Below are 16,452 nucleotides of genomic sequence, written 5' to 3'. Positions count from 1 at the left end.
ATTTATTCTTAATTTTAGATTTTCTTTATTAGTTTATAATGTAGTGTAATTATTATTAATTTTATTGTTTAAATCTATAGCTTTAGAAATTCTGTTATCAAATAAAATTTTTTGTTTTCAATAATTTTTAATTTTATAGTCATGTATAATTTTCTCAAATTTTAATTTTTTTGAATAAATGTTTACTTGAAATAAAACTATTGTTTCGCAATCCAAATACATTAAATAATTATTCAATATAGTTGAATATTATATTATACAAAAATTATTGAAATATATAAGTCTAAAATTTTTTCTTTCCAAAATAAAATTTTCTGTCTTTAACAATTTTGAAACAAAAATTAAAGAAACCACATAAATAAAAATGTTTAAATTACCAAAAAAAAGGTAATTTATTTATGTATACAGCAGAAGTCTCGATTAGATTGAACATTTTTCGCATCATGCTGCAGACCGCTCAGAATAATGAAAAGTTTTCTTTTGCTTTGTTTTGGTTTCAATTTTCTTGTACTTCTCTTGTACTTCCTGTTCTCATATTCCGCTTCTTTCTTGCGGGCTCTCTTCTTGATCGCGATTCTTTTATTCCGCACGTCTTCCTCTTTCCATCCATTCTGAAGCTTCTTTTGATTTTGGTGCTTTGGTTATGTTCTCTTGATGGCTGTTTGTCGAGCTCCTCTCTTCCCTTTGGATCTTTCTCTTTCGTCGTATATTTATTCTCCTGCCTTTCTTTTCTTCTTTTCTTCCCTGTCACTTATGCTTTTCTTTCATACCTTTCATGATTTCTTTTCTCCTTATTCTTTCCCGACAGTGGTTCTTCCTGTTTCTGTGGTATTTATGCTTTTCAAATCCTTTTTCTTGTCGCGTTGCTAGGCGTCCTCAGGGTGCATCCTAATTATAAATGTTTGAAGAAGACGACGTGCCACGTCAACGATTGTTGTATTCAATGAAATACCTAGCTATGAAACTAACTATGGAAATAAATCTTCAGAAATTTTCTTCTCGTCAGAATATTTCATCTTCTACGGATATTGCGGTGAAGAATGATAAATCGATAGGATGTTGCATTCCAAATAATTTTAATGGAAATGTTGCGGTCATTTTTTAATAAAGGAATTCAACAGTTTTTAATTAAAATAATTGTAAATAATAATGATACTTAAGAAAATAATAGTAGTATAGTAATTTTAAATAAAAAATCTAAGATTCGTTATTTTTAAATTTCGAAATTTTAGTGTTAAAATTTGTAACTAGAATTGCGTTTAAGTGTATTTTAATAGTACTTCAATTATTTATTCCCTAAATTCACTGGATACCAGATTTTAAGTTTTTAAAATTAAAAGTTGCCCAGATATTATTTTTCATGTTTGTAAAATTAAGAAATTTCCTAGATAGCAATTTCATACATTCATAAAATTCCTTAGATATAGTTTTATAAGTTGTTAAAATAAAAAAATTCCTAAGATAGCAATTTTATAAATTCCGAAAATTCCTTAGATATCAGCTTCGAAAGGTTTTAAATATAAAATTTCCTAGATATTAATATGAAATTTTTTAAATACAAAAATTCCCCAGATATCACTAGAAAATTTTAAGATATAAAAATTCCCTAGACATTATTTTAAATTGTTAAAATAACAAAATTCCCTAGATACACTTGAAATTTTTAAAATACCAAAATTCTCTAGATATCGCTTGAAAGTTCTAAAGTACCAGAATTCCCTAGATATCACTTGAAATTTTTAAAATATCAAAATTTCACGGATAATAATTTCGTATATTTTAAAATTTTCTAGATACCATTTTCCAAATTTCAAGCTTTTAAAATTTCAAAATTGATGAGATACCAATTTTTGTAAAATTAAAAAATTAAAAAATTCCCAGCTAATACATTTTACAATTTCCAAATGATCAATTCTTCAAATTTCCAAATTCACAAATTATGAAACCAACACTCCCGAAATTCTTAAAATTTTGAAATCCCCAAATTTTCTAATTTCTTAAATCCCTAAGTTACTAAATTACCAACATCAGAAATTTAAAAGTTCTAAAAATTTTCCAATTCTTGCAAATTTGTCAAATTCTTTAAATCTTTCGAATCCCTAAATTCTCAAATCCTTAAAATTCCTTAACTTTCTATATTCCCATCTTCTCACATATCCAAATTACCAAACCCCTGCAAATTTTTAAATTCTTAAATTTCCCTAAATTCCTCCAAATTTCCGAATTCTTAAAATTCCCTAAATTTTCATATTTTCACTTTTCCACAATCGCAGCTTCTCACACTCTTAAATTCCCAAATCCCTCCAAATATTCAAACACCTAAATACCTAAACCTTCGAGTCCACTCCCCAAAACCCCGTCCTTCCTTTCCTCCACCATTCTCCCTAGTAAACCTCCATATTTGCCGGTGACTGTACAAGCACCCAGCATCCGCGCACTCAGGCAGGCAACATAAGGGCGTGTAATCGAAAAAGTCGGCGGAGTTCAGGGACCTTCCGCGATTCAAGGAAGCGGTTGGAATTCGTGGCGCCGTTTGCTTCTCTTTTCGTCGCTGAAAAAGAAGGTCAAACGACTCGAACCGGGCACGTCGACTACCTAGTTTGGCTCGTGAGAAACAATCATCCTCTTCGGGTCCGCTTCTAGTCTTTTCTCCTTCTTCAAGCAGGGACCACCGAGCCGGCCAGACGACGAAGGACGATGGTCCTTGCTTTTTGCCGTCGTCACTTGTAATAACAACCGACTGGCAACGACCAGAAGGGGATTTAAACGTGTCTCGCGATCCCGTCGTGACCGACGCTTCCCCCTTCTTCTTCTTTCTTCGCTTCAACAGTTTCTTTTTGATTCCGTGGTTTTTCAAGGTCTTCGTTTTCGATACCTACACGATTTTGATAATTGTTCTTCGACTCGTTAACGATGACTTTTTGTTACGGAGTTTCTTGCGATGGGGTGGACATAGGACTCCATTTTGGTTGATTTATCTGATGCTTGTGAAGTGCACAATGTACAGGGCAAATGTACAGTGCAAATGTACAATGTAAATGTACAATGTAAATGTACAATGTAAATGTACAATGTAAATGTACAATGTAAATGTACAATGTAAATGTATAATGTAAATGTACAATACAAATGTGTAATGTAAATGTGCAATGTAAATGTGCAATGTAAATGTGCAATACAAATATACAATGTAAAAGTGCAATGTAAATGTGCAATATAAATGTGCAGTACAAATGTACAATGTAAATGTACAATGTAAATGTACAATGTAAATGTACAATGTAAATGTACAATGTAAATGTACAATGTAAATGTACAATGTAAATGTATAATGTAAATGTACCATACAAATGTGTAATGTAAATGTGCAATGTAAATGTACAATACAAATGTGCAATGTAAATGTAGAATATAAATGTACAATAAAAATGTACAATACAAGTAACCATAAAATATCAATTCATGAAATACACACACACGGAAGATCAATAAAATATACATAGAATAAAAGAATTGAAAAATAAATATGAAACGAATAATGATTAAGTTTATAGACAATAAACAAATTGAATAGACAAATCGAACGATAAAAATGAACGTCCTTGCACTTTCATCGTATACTATCGACAGTCCCACAAAGCGAATGACCCATTAAAGAGGCAAAAAGTACACACACTCGTGTATGTATATATAGACTCGATCGAAAGTATGTAGTTACGTGATGGTCGAGTGCATTATACGATGCACCGGCATATTCATTAACGCGTGAGTTAACGATGCACGTTATCGATTGTTTACGATGCCGTGGCACGGTTCTAACCGGGCTGACAATGAACAGCAGCCCGGTGGAATTGCATTTTAAAGCGTGTCGTATTTACTACGCGTTGCATGACGCGATTATCATTTGTAATAAGCGTCGAAATGCCTTCGATGTGTCGAATCGCTCGACGAAAGTCGATAACTCGGTTCCGGTCGAATACAAAAAGTTCTCGAAACATTTCTCATGTGATCGACTTTCAAACTGAATAAATTGTTGATTACATGGATAATATTTCGGTTGTTCAGTTATTTTTGTAATTTTAGTTTCACTTGCATTGTCTTCGTATTTTGACTCCAACATTCTTTTGTTATTGATTAATTTGATGTATTTTGATGTGTTCCATTTCCATGAATCGTATACCGTCACTTATCGTATTTCCATGCATTGTATAATCACGTGGTGTCATTCCTCGCGTCATAGTTTCACACGCAATAGTACCTTGCATCGTAATTTCACGCGTTGTAATTTCTCGCGTCGTAATTCTACGCGCTGTAAATCCTTGCGCCGCAATTTCACACGTTGTGATACCTTGCGTGGTAATTTGACGCGTTATAATCCCTTGCGCCGTAATTTCTTGCGCTGCATTTTCTCGCGTCGTATCTCTACGCGTTATAAATCCCTACACTTCGTATCTTCACGCGCTATAATTCCTAGTGCCTTAATTTTACACGATGTAATCCCTTGCATGGTAATTCCATACGCTATAATCCTTTGCACTGTAATATCATGCGCTGTAATTTCTCGCGTCGCATCTCTGCGCGCTATAAATCCCTACACATCGTATCTTCACGCGTTATAATTCCTTGCGCTGTAATTTCACGCGCTGCAATTCCTTGCATGGTAATTCCATACGCTATAATCCTTTGCACTGTAATATCATGCGCTGTAATTTCTCGCGTCGCATCTCTGCGCGCTATAAATCCCTACACATCGTATCTTCACGCGTTATAATTCCTTGCGCTGTAATTTCACGCGCTGCATTCCCTTGCATGATAATTCCATACGCTATAATCCTTTGCACTGTAATATCATGCGCTGTAATTTCTCGCGTCGTATCTCTACGCGCTATAAATCCCTGCACATCGTATCTTCGTGCGCTATAATTCCTTGCGCTGTAATTTCACGCGCTGTAATTCCTCGCGTCCCATTTTCTAGCGCCATAGCTCCTTGCATCGTAATTTCACGTGCTGTAATTTCTCGTGCCGTATATTCACGCGTTGGAATCCCTTACGTTGTAATTTCACGCGCTATAATCCCTTGCGTCGTAATTTCACGCCTTATAATCCCTTGCATGGTAATTTTCCACGCTGCAATCTTTCACACCTTAATTTTACGCTCTGTGTTTTCACACGATGAACCTTCACTCGTAATTTCGCTACAATTATCCATAATTGCTATGCAACAATATCATATCTTATATACTGCGTAAGAAAGACAAAGAAAAATCAACCTAAGGGCTTGCACTATCATAATCTTTTCACTACCATTATATTGCCTGATCAAAAATTGGGAATTTTCAATTATTTTCGCTGCAGATTGCTGACGTATTAAGTTATCTTTCATAAACAGTGGACTTGATCCACTTTTAAAACGTGTATCGCAAATTTGCAAAAAGAGGAGCGAGTGTTATCGTTTCATTGAAATATTCAAATTTGACGAGCAGTTATGATTGAAAACTAGAACACAGATAGAAATTTATGCGCTACTCTACGGTACGACCTTTCTTGTTAATTATTCTTATCGTGTCTACGACAATTACAGTATTATGAAAATGATGGCTGTAGGCGCCAAGAAGCTTAAAAACTTGTCAGAAGGATTTCCTGTCGAAAAGTAGAACGAATTGTAATAAGTTCTTATCAATGAATTCAACTCGTTACAATGTTTTACAATTAGTGCAATATTTCCATGATGTTATTTCGTTCAACCCAATAATAGTAGCGTATTAACATGAATTAATATTTATACAATTTTTACTCAGTGTATACACGTTGTTTATTTGTACAACAATCATAATTATAATTAACTCATGAATATTATAGTGTATGTTATTTATATTTAAACAATAACAAGGAGTGAAATATGAGTGTTTACATTTCATAATTAAAATTCTGGCTTCTAAGAAACTTTTACGTTGCCGCTCCATAAATAGTGTGCTAAGGTTAGTTCGTCTATTTTTACGCGAAATCTAAAACGCAGAAAATTTTAACATGATCAAATACACGATATCCATTTTAGCGTATCCGCCAGGTGCCTTCTAAACTAATAAAATTAGAGAAACTTAAAATGTGTTTACGACCATATGCTTGGAACGTGTCACGTCATCCATATGACGACATACTATTTTTCACAAAAATCTGTTACGTTTCTCAGCAAGGAACTTTATGATAATATCAAATGTAAAATATAAAATAATTTTATTGTTGAGTAAAATTAGAAATCAATTTAGAAAAAAATTGATTGGCCGACCAATATTGAACTTAGGAGAGTGATGGGTATGATCCGATGTTCATTGCAATCGCAAACAAATCTACACCGCAGCAGTAACATATTATTAATCAATCGATGTGTCTATATTAATAAAACGCGTTATCACTTACAAAATGTGCTAATATTTATAAGCATAAATACAAAGCAAATTTCATGGGGGAAAAAATGAAGAGTAAAGTTTAAGATCTTGCTTGTTCACGATCAAAATCAGTTCATAGCCATCACTACCGCAGTCAAAGTATTAATAACTCAAAAATTCAGCCTCGTCGAACATTTTGGTAGAGGAAAAACTTGTTCGGTATCACTCCAGCTATCATTTCTTATTACGTCCACATCCTGTGTGCGGTTTTCTAAATTTTTTATTATTTACCTCTGGCGCTGAGGGCGATGAAAGTCTGCGCGTGCCTCCTGACCATCACCGGGTCCCAGCTTCCGGGCACGGGCAGTCTGCTCAGGATGTGCATCAGGAAGTCACCTGGTGTCACCGCAGATAATTCCCATTTCAGCTTCGAGACGACCAGTTGTTCCCACCTCTGCAACCATCGAACAGAATGCGATTATGATTCATTGCTCCACGATGTGGAACCTACATCAAACTGAGACACGTGGAACGTGTTTTACAGTGGATTTGTGCTTCATAGTGGGCGTTAATGATGCATAGGTATTATCATACGATTTTTGTTTTTCCTTATATGTGCAGTCTGTACGATTTGGAAAAATTAATGCACTGTGTGATTATTTTGTATGGGAATTTTTGTTAGCTACATTCTTTAATTTTATTTAAGAGTAGTGATACGGTTTTTTGGTTTATTGTTAGCGAGTTGAGGTTTAATTTTGACGTTTCTCAGTATTGTCTGAATTTTTGATGAAGTTTTGACTGAATTTTATTTCAGATGAGTATTGATTAAATTTTTTACTTTATTACAAAATAAAAACAGCTAATTAATGGGTTAGGTCAAAATACCTTACATGGGTAATTGGTCAAAATGTTATGTTTCACCGTCAGATTCTACAGACATGAAAAATATAAATTGTTCAAATTAAAAAATTTTCAAATCACAGAAATTTTTCATTTTTCCAAGAAAAAAATAATTGCTATCGCAAGTACAATTATATATTTCACGTATAAAATATCTTTCCTACCTTCAATTAATTTCTCATATATAAACGAAATATTCCTCACGTTAAATATCCCATGTTAATAATTTCACATACGTGCACATAGGATATATCCTCTTTGCAGCGCGTACATTTCATATTATTCGTGGGCACATGGTGCTCAGTTTACGCATTAAATATTCAAACGTTAACCTAACCTAAGGAAGGTACGTTTAACTTGGCATGTTCCTTCCATGCTGTACACTCGGATGCAACATAACTTTGCATTGGATATGGACATATCTAAGTTTGATAATTTTCACATTATTACGTTTCTATAAAAATCTTTAAAATTCTTAAACTTCGAATTCTTCAAATCTTCATTTATATTTACAAGTTCTTGAATCATTAAATTTCAGGAAATCTATATTTTCTAGTGTCTCGAACCCTAAATTTTTACATGTGCATGTACTCAAATGTTAAGGACATCAAATACTTATATTCCTAAATTCATATATCTTCAAATAACTACCTTATCTTTCTAAATCAAATTTGGTATCTGCAAAATTTCTGAATTTATAAATTCGTAAATGTTCAAATTCCGGTCGTCAAATTCTTAAATCGATAAATCCCTAAGTTGCTGTATCCATATTTTCTAATTCATAAGTTTCTATTGCAGCAAATCTCCAAGTCTTTAGATTCCCATATCTATAAACCTTTAAATCTCAAGATTCACATCTATAAATACTTAAATTCTTATGTTTCCACATCAGTAAATCCCCTAATGCTTCAACTTCCACATATATTCCTGAATCTCTAAATTCTTATACTTGCAAGTCTCCAAATGCCTGAGTTCCTATACTCGTAAATCCCACAATCTTTAAGTTTCTATATTTTTGAATTCCAAAATTTAAGTTTCCACGTCTATAAATTCTCAAATTCTTAAATTTACACATCTGTAAATCTCCAAAATCCTTCAGCTTCCATATTCATATATCCCCAAATCCTTATGTTCCCATACTCGTAAATCTCCAAATCCCTAAGTTCCCACATCTGTATACTTCCATACCTGTAAATCTCCAAATCTCTAAGTTTCCACGTCCATAAATCCCCAAATCCCTATGTTCCAATACTCGTAAATTTCCAAAGCCCTAAGTTCCCACATCCCTATGCTCTCGTACCTGTAAATCTCCAAATCCTTAAGTTCCCACATCCATAAATCCCCAAATCCCTATGTTCCCGTATTCGTAAATCTCCAAATCCCTAAGTTTCCACATCTGTATACTCCCATACCTGTAAATCTCCAAATCTCTAAGTTTCCACGTCCATAAATCCCCAAATCTCTATGTTCCCATACTCGTAAATTTTCAAATCCCTAAGTTCCCACATCCCTATGCTCTCGTACCTGTAAATTTCCAAATCTCTAAATTTCCACGTCCATAAATCCCCAAATCCCTATGTTCCAATACTCGTAAATTTCCAAATCCCTAAGTTCCCACATCCCTATGCTCTCGTACCTGTAAATCTCCAAATCCTTAAGTTCCCACATCCATAAATCCCCGAAACCCTAAGTTTCCACATCCATAAATCTCCAAATCCTTCATCTCCCACATCCATAAATCCCCAAATCCAAAGTTCGTAAATGCGCAACGTATCTAAAAACTTTCAAGGTAAAAAACTGAACGATCAACTAATTTCTTCCCCCTCGCTTGCCATATTTTCCATAAGATAGCCAGATTTGCTGCTGACTGTACACGCTCATTTCCTCCGCGTGTATCGCGCGTGATCGTAGTAAACGTACACGTACGCTTTCTGCTTCCTTTCCGTCTCGCGGATGCGCTGCTCGCTCGAGTACGTCGTAGTACCCTCGTTTTCTCTCGACCGTGAAATTACACGGCGGCTATACTACGTGGAGTACTACGCGTCCTTCGGCTTGATTAAAAGTCCATTGAATTCGGTGGGTACGATACTCAAGGCTCTGAAAGTCTCTTACGAAACCGTGTGACGTGGCTTGAGTCAACTTTTAGTCGAATCAACACCTCGCTTCGTGACATTTTCACGTTCCACGTGAAATTAATTGTCTTGTCATCACACTTTGTTCCTGTCAGAAATGTGCGATCTTTGTACGTAAAATGTATAGGGTTAGGTTAGTTTGAGGTGGGGGATTTGAAAGGGTTCATACCCTTTTAGTAATTATAGTATTAGGGATTTGTGATAAAATTTAATTTCATAAATCTGATCAATTTGGTAAATTAATTTGACAAATAGGTTTAATAAATTTGATGATCCTGATAAATTTGATAAATTCGTTGTATCTGCAAAGTTTAATAAATTAAATTACATAAATTTCATAAATTCTGTAAAGGGAATTGGTAAGTTTGATAAATATGATAGATTCGACAAGTTTGATAAACTTGACAATTCTAATAATTTAATCAATTCTATAAATTTGGTAAGTCTGATAAATTTAATAAATTTGATTAACCTCTTAAATTTTGCGAGTTTGATAAATTTAATAAATTTAATGAATTTGATAAATTTGAACAAATTAAAAATTTTTGAGAACTTGATAACTTCAATGAATAAATTTAATGAACTTGATAAATTTGATCAAATTTAAAATTTTGGTGAACTTGATAATTTCAATAAATTTAATAAAATTGATCAATTTGAAAAAATATACTTAACTCAGGTCTTCGTCCAATTAATCACATTCAACGTGTACACTCATTAATCTCAAGTTTTATTTGTAGTGTGAGTGATGTATATACTTGTCATGTAAATTAAAAAATAATCATTCGTCATAAAATCTATAATAGAAACATTTAGAACAAAATTTATAATAAAATTCACAGCCGAAATATATTTTGACGTATGCTCATGTACTGATGTATACTCATTTGAATCTAATTACGAACTCTTTCAAACGAAATTCCGCAGTTAAGTAGAAGAAACCGCCAAGGATCCATTTTCTTTCACCCTCATTGTATTTGTGCAAAGCATATCGTTTTCCTCTTGGTCTCACCTCCTCGATTGACCTCTCATCCTTGAAGAGGTGGAGCTTCATACTCGAGTGCGTACGTATACGCTCGTAACGCGACACGTAGTGCCGGTGAATGAAACAAAGACGACCACGCGCAAGTGGTATAGGCGTGATTTTTACGCGACCGTAAGTCGATTCTCGAGTGGTGTCGTAGTCGATAGTTGCACCGTAACGCGACGATGCACAATTTATCTGCTTGTCGAGGCAAACGAGGAAAACGATTTATGATAGAACCACGGTTGTGCGTCATTCGAGTATTTCATTTTTATACATACGACGATTAATAAGCATTTGTATTCAAATTGAAAATTTGTAACATTGAACTGATTCATGATTCTCCCAGAACTGGTTTATGATTCTTCATTTTGAAGGTTAAATTTTGGTAGAATATTTCCGTAATTTGAGATGAGACTGAGATCCGCCATTTTGTATAGTCTCGTGAATCTGGTATGAAAGGTTGGGTGAACTAACCTAAGTTTCAATAATGTCTACAGATTTAATTATTCAGTAATTTGGAGAACTTTAGGTAAAATACAAATTACAAATTGAATAAATTTAATTAAAAAATGAATATAAATTAATGCGACAAAAAGTGTTTAGACTACATGTTTGTTTTATACTACATTTCATATGTACATATATGCATAATAAATATACAATTTTTATATACACTATGAACTGGGAATATTACAACTTATATGTACATATAAATACATATATTATTTTTGCACATAAATAGAGAATATTAAATTACATATATGTACGCATACAAATATTTTCACATGTTATACATACATATGTATTGTGTATTTTTATATATCTGTATGTTTTAACATTTTAATATTTTTATATACTTTGACAAAATACATTTAATACACGTATATAAAAATATAAAAATACATATAAAATATATAATATGGAAATAAATTATTTTCAAGCTAAACCATATACCTAAGTCCTCCCTCCACAAAAACAATAAAATCGCAAAATAGCTTAAACAACTCCCGTCATAAACAATTTCCAACAATGACAGGCAGGAAATAAATGATTCCATTTTCAAAGAATCAGCCTCGGCAAGTTCAGTAACGCGTAAAATTCATCTAAAACGAAAAAAGTTAACCTTCGTGGAGAACGTGCGCGCTATTAGCGTGGTCAAAGCTTCGAGTAGATTTAATAAAAAGTTGCTCGGAAAGAGTAGTAGAAGGGGCACGCTCGAGCATAGCGAAGAACAACGTCGACACACGTAGTATCTCGTCGATGGTCGTATAAACTCGTCACGGAATGCGTGACGGTGCAACGACGCGGTACACACGACGCTGCTACACACGACACGGTACGATGCGTACGCGAGCGTAAACGTAACGATTCCGCGATCAAGGCCAACGATCCGGCTCAGGGATACGCCGTTTTACTATTTATACAGGGTGAACACTCTCATTTTAACCCCTTCATGCATCATTTATTTCCACGGTGCGTTAGCGGTTGTACACTGATGCAATATTCAAACAAATACTGATGTTTTGTCTAGTTTGTAGAATTCTTTACTGTTTTAGTTTGTGTTCGGGAGGTTGGGAGCTTGGAGATGTGGGAATTTTTGTAAATTTGAATATTTTATATTTAAATGATTTTATGGTTAGTTTCATGATTTTATGGTCTTTTAATTTCATATTTAGTTTTATCTTTAGATCTCCATAATTAATTTTAGAATTTTAGAATTTTGAAATATTGGAATTTTAGAATTTTACAATTTAATAATTTTACAATCTTACAATTTAATAATTTAGTAATTCTATACTTTTATAATTTTGTAACTTCATAATTTCATAATTAATTTTATTATTTCATAATTTCATCACTAATTTCATCCTTTTATAACAAATTTGTAATTTTATAATTTCACCCTTAAATTAATAATTTCACAATGGCGTAGAGTACGATGGAGAACCATTCGAACACTTACTGTAATGAAGTACCTCTCCACATATCATATGACACTTTCCTCTATCATTTTCCCTAGTTCTCCTTAAACTACCCTGTTAGCTAAACTTAAACTACCTTGTTAGTTAAACTACTCTAATTTTCCTTTACTACCCTCTCACATCCACCAGAAACACTCTATACCATGGTGAACCAGTAACTACAACCCTATTGTACCATGTAATATTTTCCTCTAATATTTTCTTCTAGTTTTAACAAAACAAAAGCTCTACCATGTTGCATCCTCTAGAAACATCCTATGTACTAGTTTGAACTAGTAAGTACCACCCTCTTGTACCATCCAATGTTTTCCTTTATAATATTCCCCTAATTTTACTTAAAAAATAGCAGTCTCTATTGCAGCTTCTAGAAACACCCTATGTACTAGGGTGGAACTAGTAACTACCCTCTTGTACCTTACAATTTTTTCCTCTATAATATTCCCCTAATTTTACTTAAAAAATAACAGTCTCTATTGCAGCTCGCAGAAACATTCTATGTACTAGGGTGGAACTAGTAACTACCCTCTTGTACCTTACAATATTTTCCTCTATAATATTCCCCTAATTTTATTTAAAAAATAACAGTCTCTATTGCAGCTCGCAGAAACATTCTATGTACTAGGGTGGAACTAGTAAGCACCCTCTTGTACCATCCAATGTTTTCCTCTATAATTTTCTCCTAGTTTTACGTAAAAAAGTGCAGTCCCTATCACAACTCCCAGAAAAGCTAGTACAGCCCCCAACAGTAACATCCACAACTAGTAACTACCCTGTAACCACCTTGTAACCACCCAGTAACCACCTTATTTTTTCCCCTATAATTTCCTCGAAATTTTCCTTTAAAGAAGCTCGTCCCAACAGAACCACCCTGTATATAAAACGAGTTGGACCGTTGCGGTTTTCTGTATCGTCGACCGGCCGAGTCCGCGTAGACCATCCAGTAACACAAGTCGCTTCTCGCAACTCGCTCGCTCGTTCGCGTCTTTATTATTTTCTCTTGAAATATCTGGTATCTCGTGATGCAGCGTAAGAGCCGGTGTGTTAAATGATGCAACGCCGGGGCGGTTACACTTGTGCGTTTGCATTTTTACAGAACGGCTAGTCGGCTAGCGAGTTCTCACGAGGGGACGAGTTCGTGGTCCTCTTGGAATGCTTAGAGGGCCAGTCCCCCCTCTGACCCTCTCAGCACCGTCTCGATTAAATGGAATCGAATCGGCGCAGTCGATGCGCCGTTCGCAGACGGTCGTTTCTGGGCAACTTCTGGGAAATTAAAATCGAATAACTGGTCTACTAATGCTCGAGGAATACAGTTGTAGATTGGAGAAAAATCTCGTCGAGATATTTAGCATTATTAACGTTCGTGATAATGCTGCACATATCTGGTTTTGCATATATAAGTTTATGAACTTATTTGTAACTCTTCCCAGTTTTCAAATTTTATCATATTTAGTATTTCTATTTCTGGTTCCATGTATTTTTGTATTTTTTTATTTTCAGATTTTAGAATTTGTGGACGTGGTAATTTGGTAATTTTGAAATTTGGAACTGTTACAAAATTATTAAAAAATTTGTACAAAATTTACAGTTATTAAAATTAGAAAATTATTTGCAATACTTCGATTTTGTAGAGTACTAAAATTTTGAAGTTTATGGATTTGTAGAATATAATCAGAAGTAGCGATTAATAGTACAAGATTAACACGTTCGTGTGAACATGTGTGATCCAGTGTGTACTGGAGGTTAAAAAAATTTTGAATAATATAGATGATTCACATGTAAGTTCAAGTAGCAGTAAAACTAAAATTACAGTTTCGTATATAATTATTATAAAATTGAAAGTCTTCATGTATATAGATATAAATGAAAATGAAATTCATTGCGTTTACTTTCATTCTCACTACATTCGCCACCTGTTGCACTGATTCCAGCCCCTGCCATCTGACGTAAAAAATTCGTCATCCCAAAAATGATGTATCATCATGCAGTAATTATCCGTAATTATCCTGCGGTTCATGTAATTCGATTTCACACGATGCCTTATCTTACAACATATGCTCCCGTAATTAATCCTGCGTTTTTGACACATGATGTACAATTTTGTCACGAGATAACAGAGTTCTCAAACATAATTGCGTACTCATACAGCTAATTGATAATTATGCTTATATCCTCACTGTCTTAATGTATTCAACATTCTATGGGATTTAATGTATTCGATATTCTACAAGATTTAATGTATTCAATATTCTACAAGATTTAATGCATTCAATATTTTACAAGATTTAACGTATTCAATATTCTACTTGATATTAATGATCAACATTCCACAAGTTATTAATGAACGATTCAATTTCGTTTTTATTACATATGTTAGAGGAGTAATTGTGAAATTAAGACATTGTGAACTTCGTATTGCAAGTCCTTATATTTATGGAGTGTAGAATAATTGTATAACTGATGTGTTTCTACTTATTTTTAACAATAATTAAGAAATCTGATGTTCTGAAGCAACGTGTCTATGTATCCAATGTTACCGTGTCTAGTTCGTGTCTGTTCGATTGCTTATTGCAAGATTGCTGTGTTTCTTTACTTTCTCACCTTTTTCTAACCTGGTACGGGCAAAGAAACGCGAAAATTCGACTAAATACTGCAAGGCTAGCACCAGTTACTGGCATAATGTAGACACGCCCTAAGAGGTAGTCTAGGACTGCTGACAATTTTATGGATACGGACCACTTTGACCTGGGCCACGTATGTCCTCAGAGGAGCAATATTCAGCGACGATTAAACATAGGACACTGTATATAGTTTGAAGTCGATATTCATAAGTGGATAATTGTATAACCGATATGTTTCTACTTATTTTTAACGATGTTCAAACTGAACGATTGTCCATCCGATGTTCCGAAGCGAACGTTATGTATCGAATGTTCCAAAGCGAACGTTATGTATCGAATGTTCCGAAGTGAACCGTCCATTTTGTATCTATCTTTTCGACTGCTTACAAGATGGCGGCTCGGTATGGGCGTAATTTTTACGAACAAGGCTGAATTGATGATTTCAAGTGCTGCTAAAAGGGTTCGGTAGATGTGAATGATAATAAACTAAAACTGCTCGAAGGAATGTAACGACACAGGTGTTATTGATGCTACTATTGATTTGAACCTAGTTGTCTGGAGAAAAATCATATATTATCGTATCGATAGAAACCTGTGATCTAAAACTCTTGCTCTGATATTCCATTTAAAGACCTAACAGTCCTAGAACTTCCAAACGTAAAAATTTCCAAATTTGATAGTCACAGAAATGTCAAATGAACAAATTCCAAAATTGAATTGTTACAAACATATTACTGTATCAACAAAAACTTGTATCGTCATCTACAACTCTTGCTGAAGTATTCCATTCTAAAACCTAACAATAAAAATTCCAAACATACAAATTTCAAAATTTGATAGTCACAGAAATATCAAATGCACAAATTCCGAAATTTCAAACCTACAAGTATCGAAATTTGATAATTACAAAAATTCCAAAGGCACAACGCAGTTCCGTTGTTTATTAAATTCGATCCGGAGGCGATAATGGCAAAATACGGTATCGGGTCGAGACCGCAAAGGGTTAAATTGCACGTGGATCAGGTATGCACACCCGTTGCGTCATACGTGCGTGCGTAATGTGTGTACGTCGACGAAATACGCGTACACACGATACGTATGCACTACCGCAATACCATGAATACCCAAGTGGCGTATCAAGTTGTCAACGTGCCCTTCGTCTCTCTTCTTTTTTCCTTAAATCAAGAGTAACTTGTTTGAAAATCGATTTCTTTTACGACGTCGATACATATGTATATTTTACTCTCTCCTGTTTCGATCAAGCTATTGGCACATTCAATGCTATATACCAGGGGTCGGCAACCTTTTTCGGATGGCGGGCCATTTTCAAAATAAAATTTTGTATGCGGGCCGCACATTCAAATGTAACTTAAATAGTGCTTTTATATCATATACGAGTATAAATAC

At 34.1% G+C, this 16,452-nt stretch overlaps 2 protein-coding genes across 2 annotated transcripts in view; one reads left to right on the top strand and one right to left on the bottom strand.

The window, feature by feature from the left end:
- The window catches only part of CycD (cyclin D), a 77,247-nt gene that overhangs the window by 13,748 nt on the left and 47,047 nt on the right, over nucleotides 1–16,452 (bottom strand). Inside the window, exon 3 of the mRNA XM_003704764.3 lies at nucleotides 6,678–6,840. Within this exon, the coding sequence (XP_003704812.1) occupies nucleotides 6,678–6,840 (163 nt within the window). The remainder of the gene's footprint in view (nucleotides 1–6,677; nucleotides 6,841–16,452) is intronic.
- LOC143265944 (uncharacterized) overlaps nucleotides 1–16,452 on the top strand; it is a 37,373-nt gene that overhangs the window by 13,471 nt on the left and 7,450 nt on the right. The gene's annotated exons all lie outside the window — the stretch shown is intronic.

Source organism: Megachile rotundata, chromosome 15, assembly GCF_050947335.1.
Source record: "Megachile rotundata isolate GNS110a chromosome 15, iyMegRotu1, whole genome shotgun sequence".
Lineage (NCBI taxonomy): Eukaryota > Metazoa > Arthropoda > Insecta > Hymenoptera > Megachilidae > Megachile > Megachile rotundata.
The sequence above is the reverse complement of the archived record's forward strand: the minus strand, read 5'-3'. Positions and strand labels throughout refer to the sequence as shown.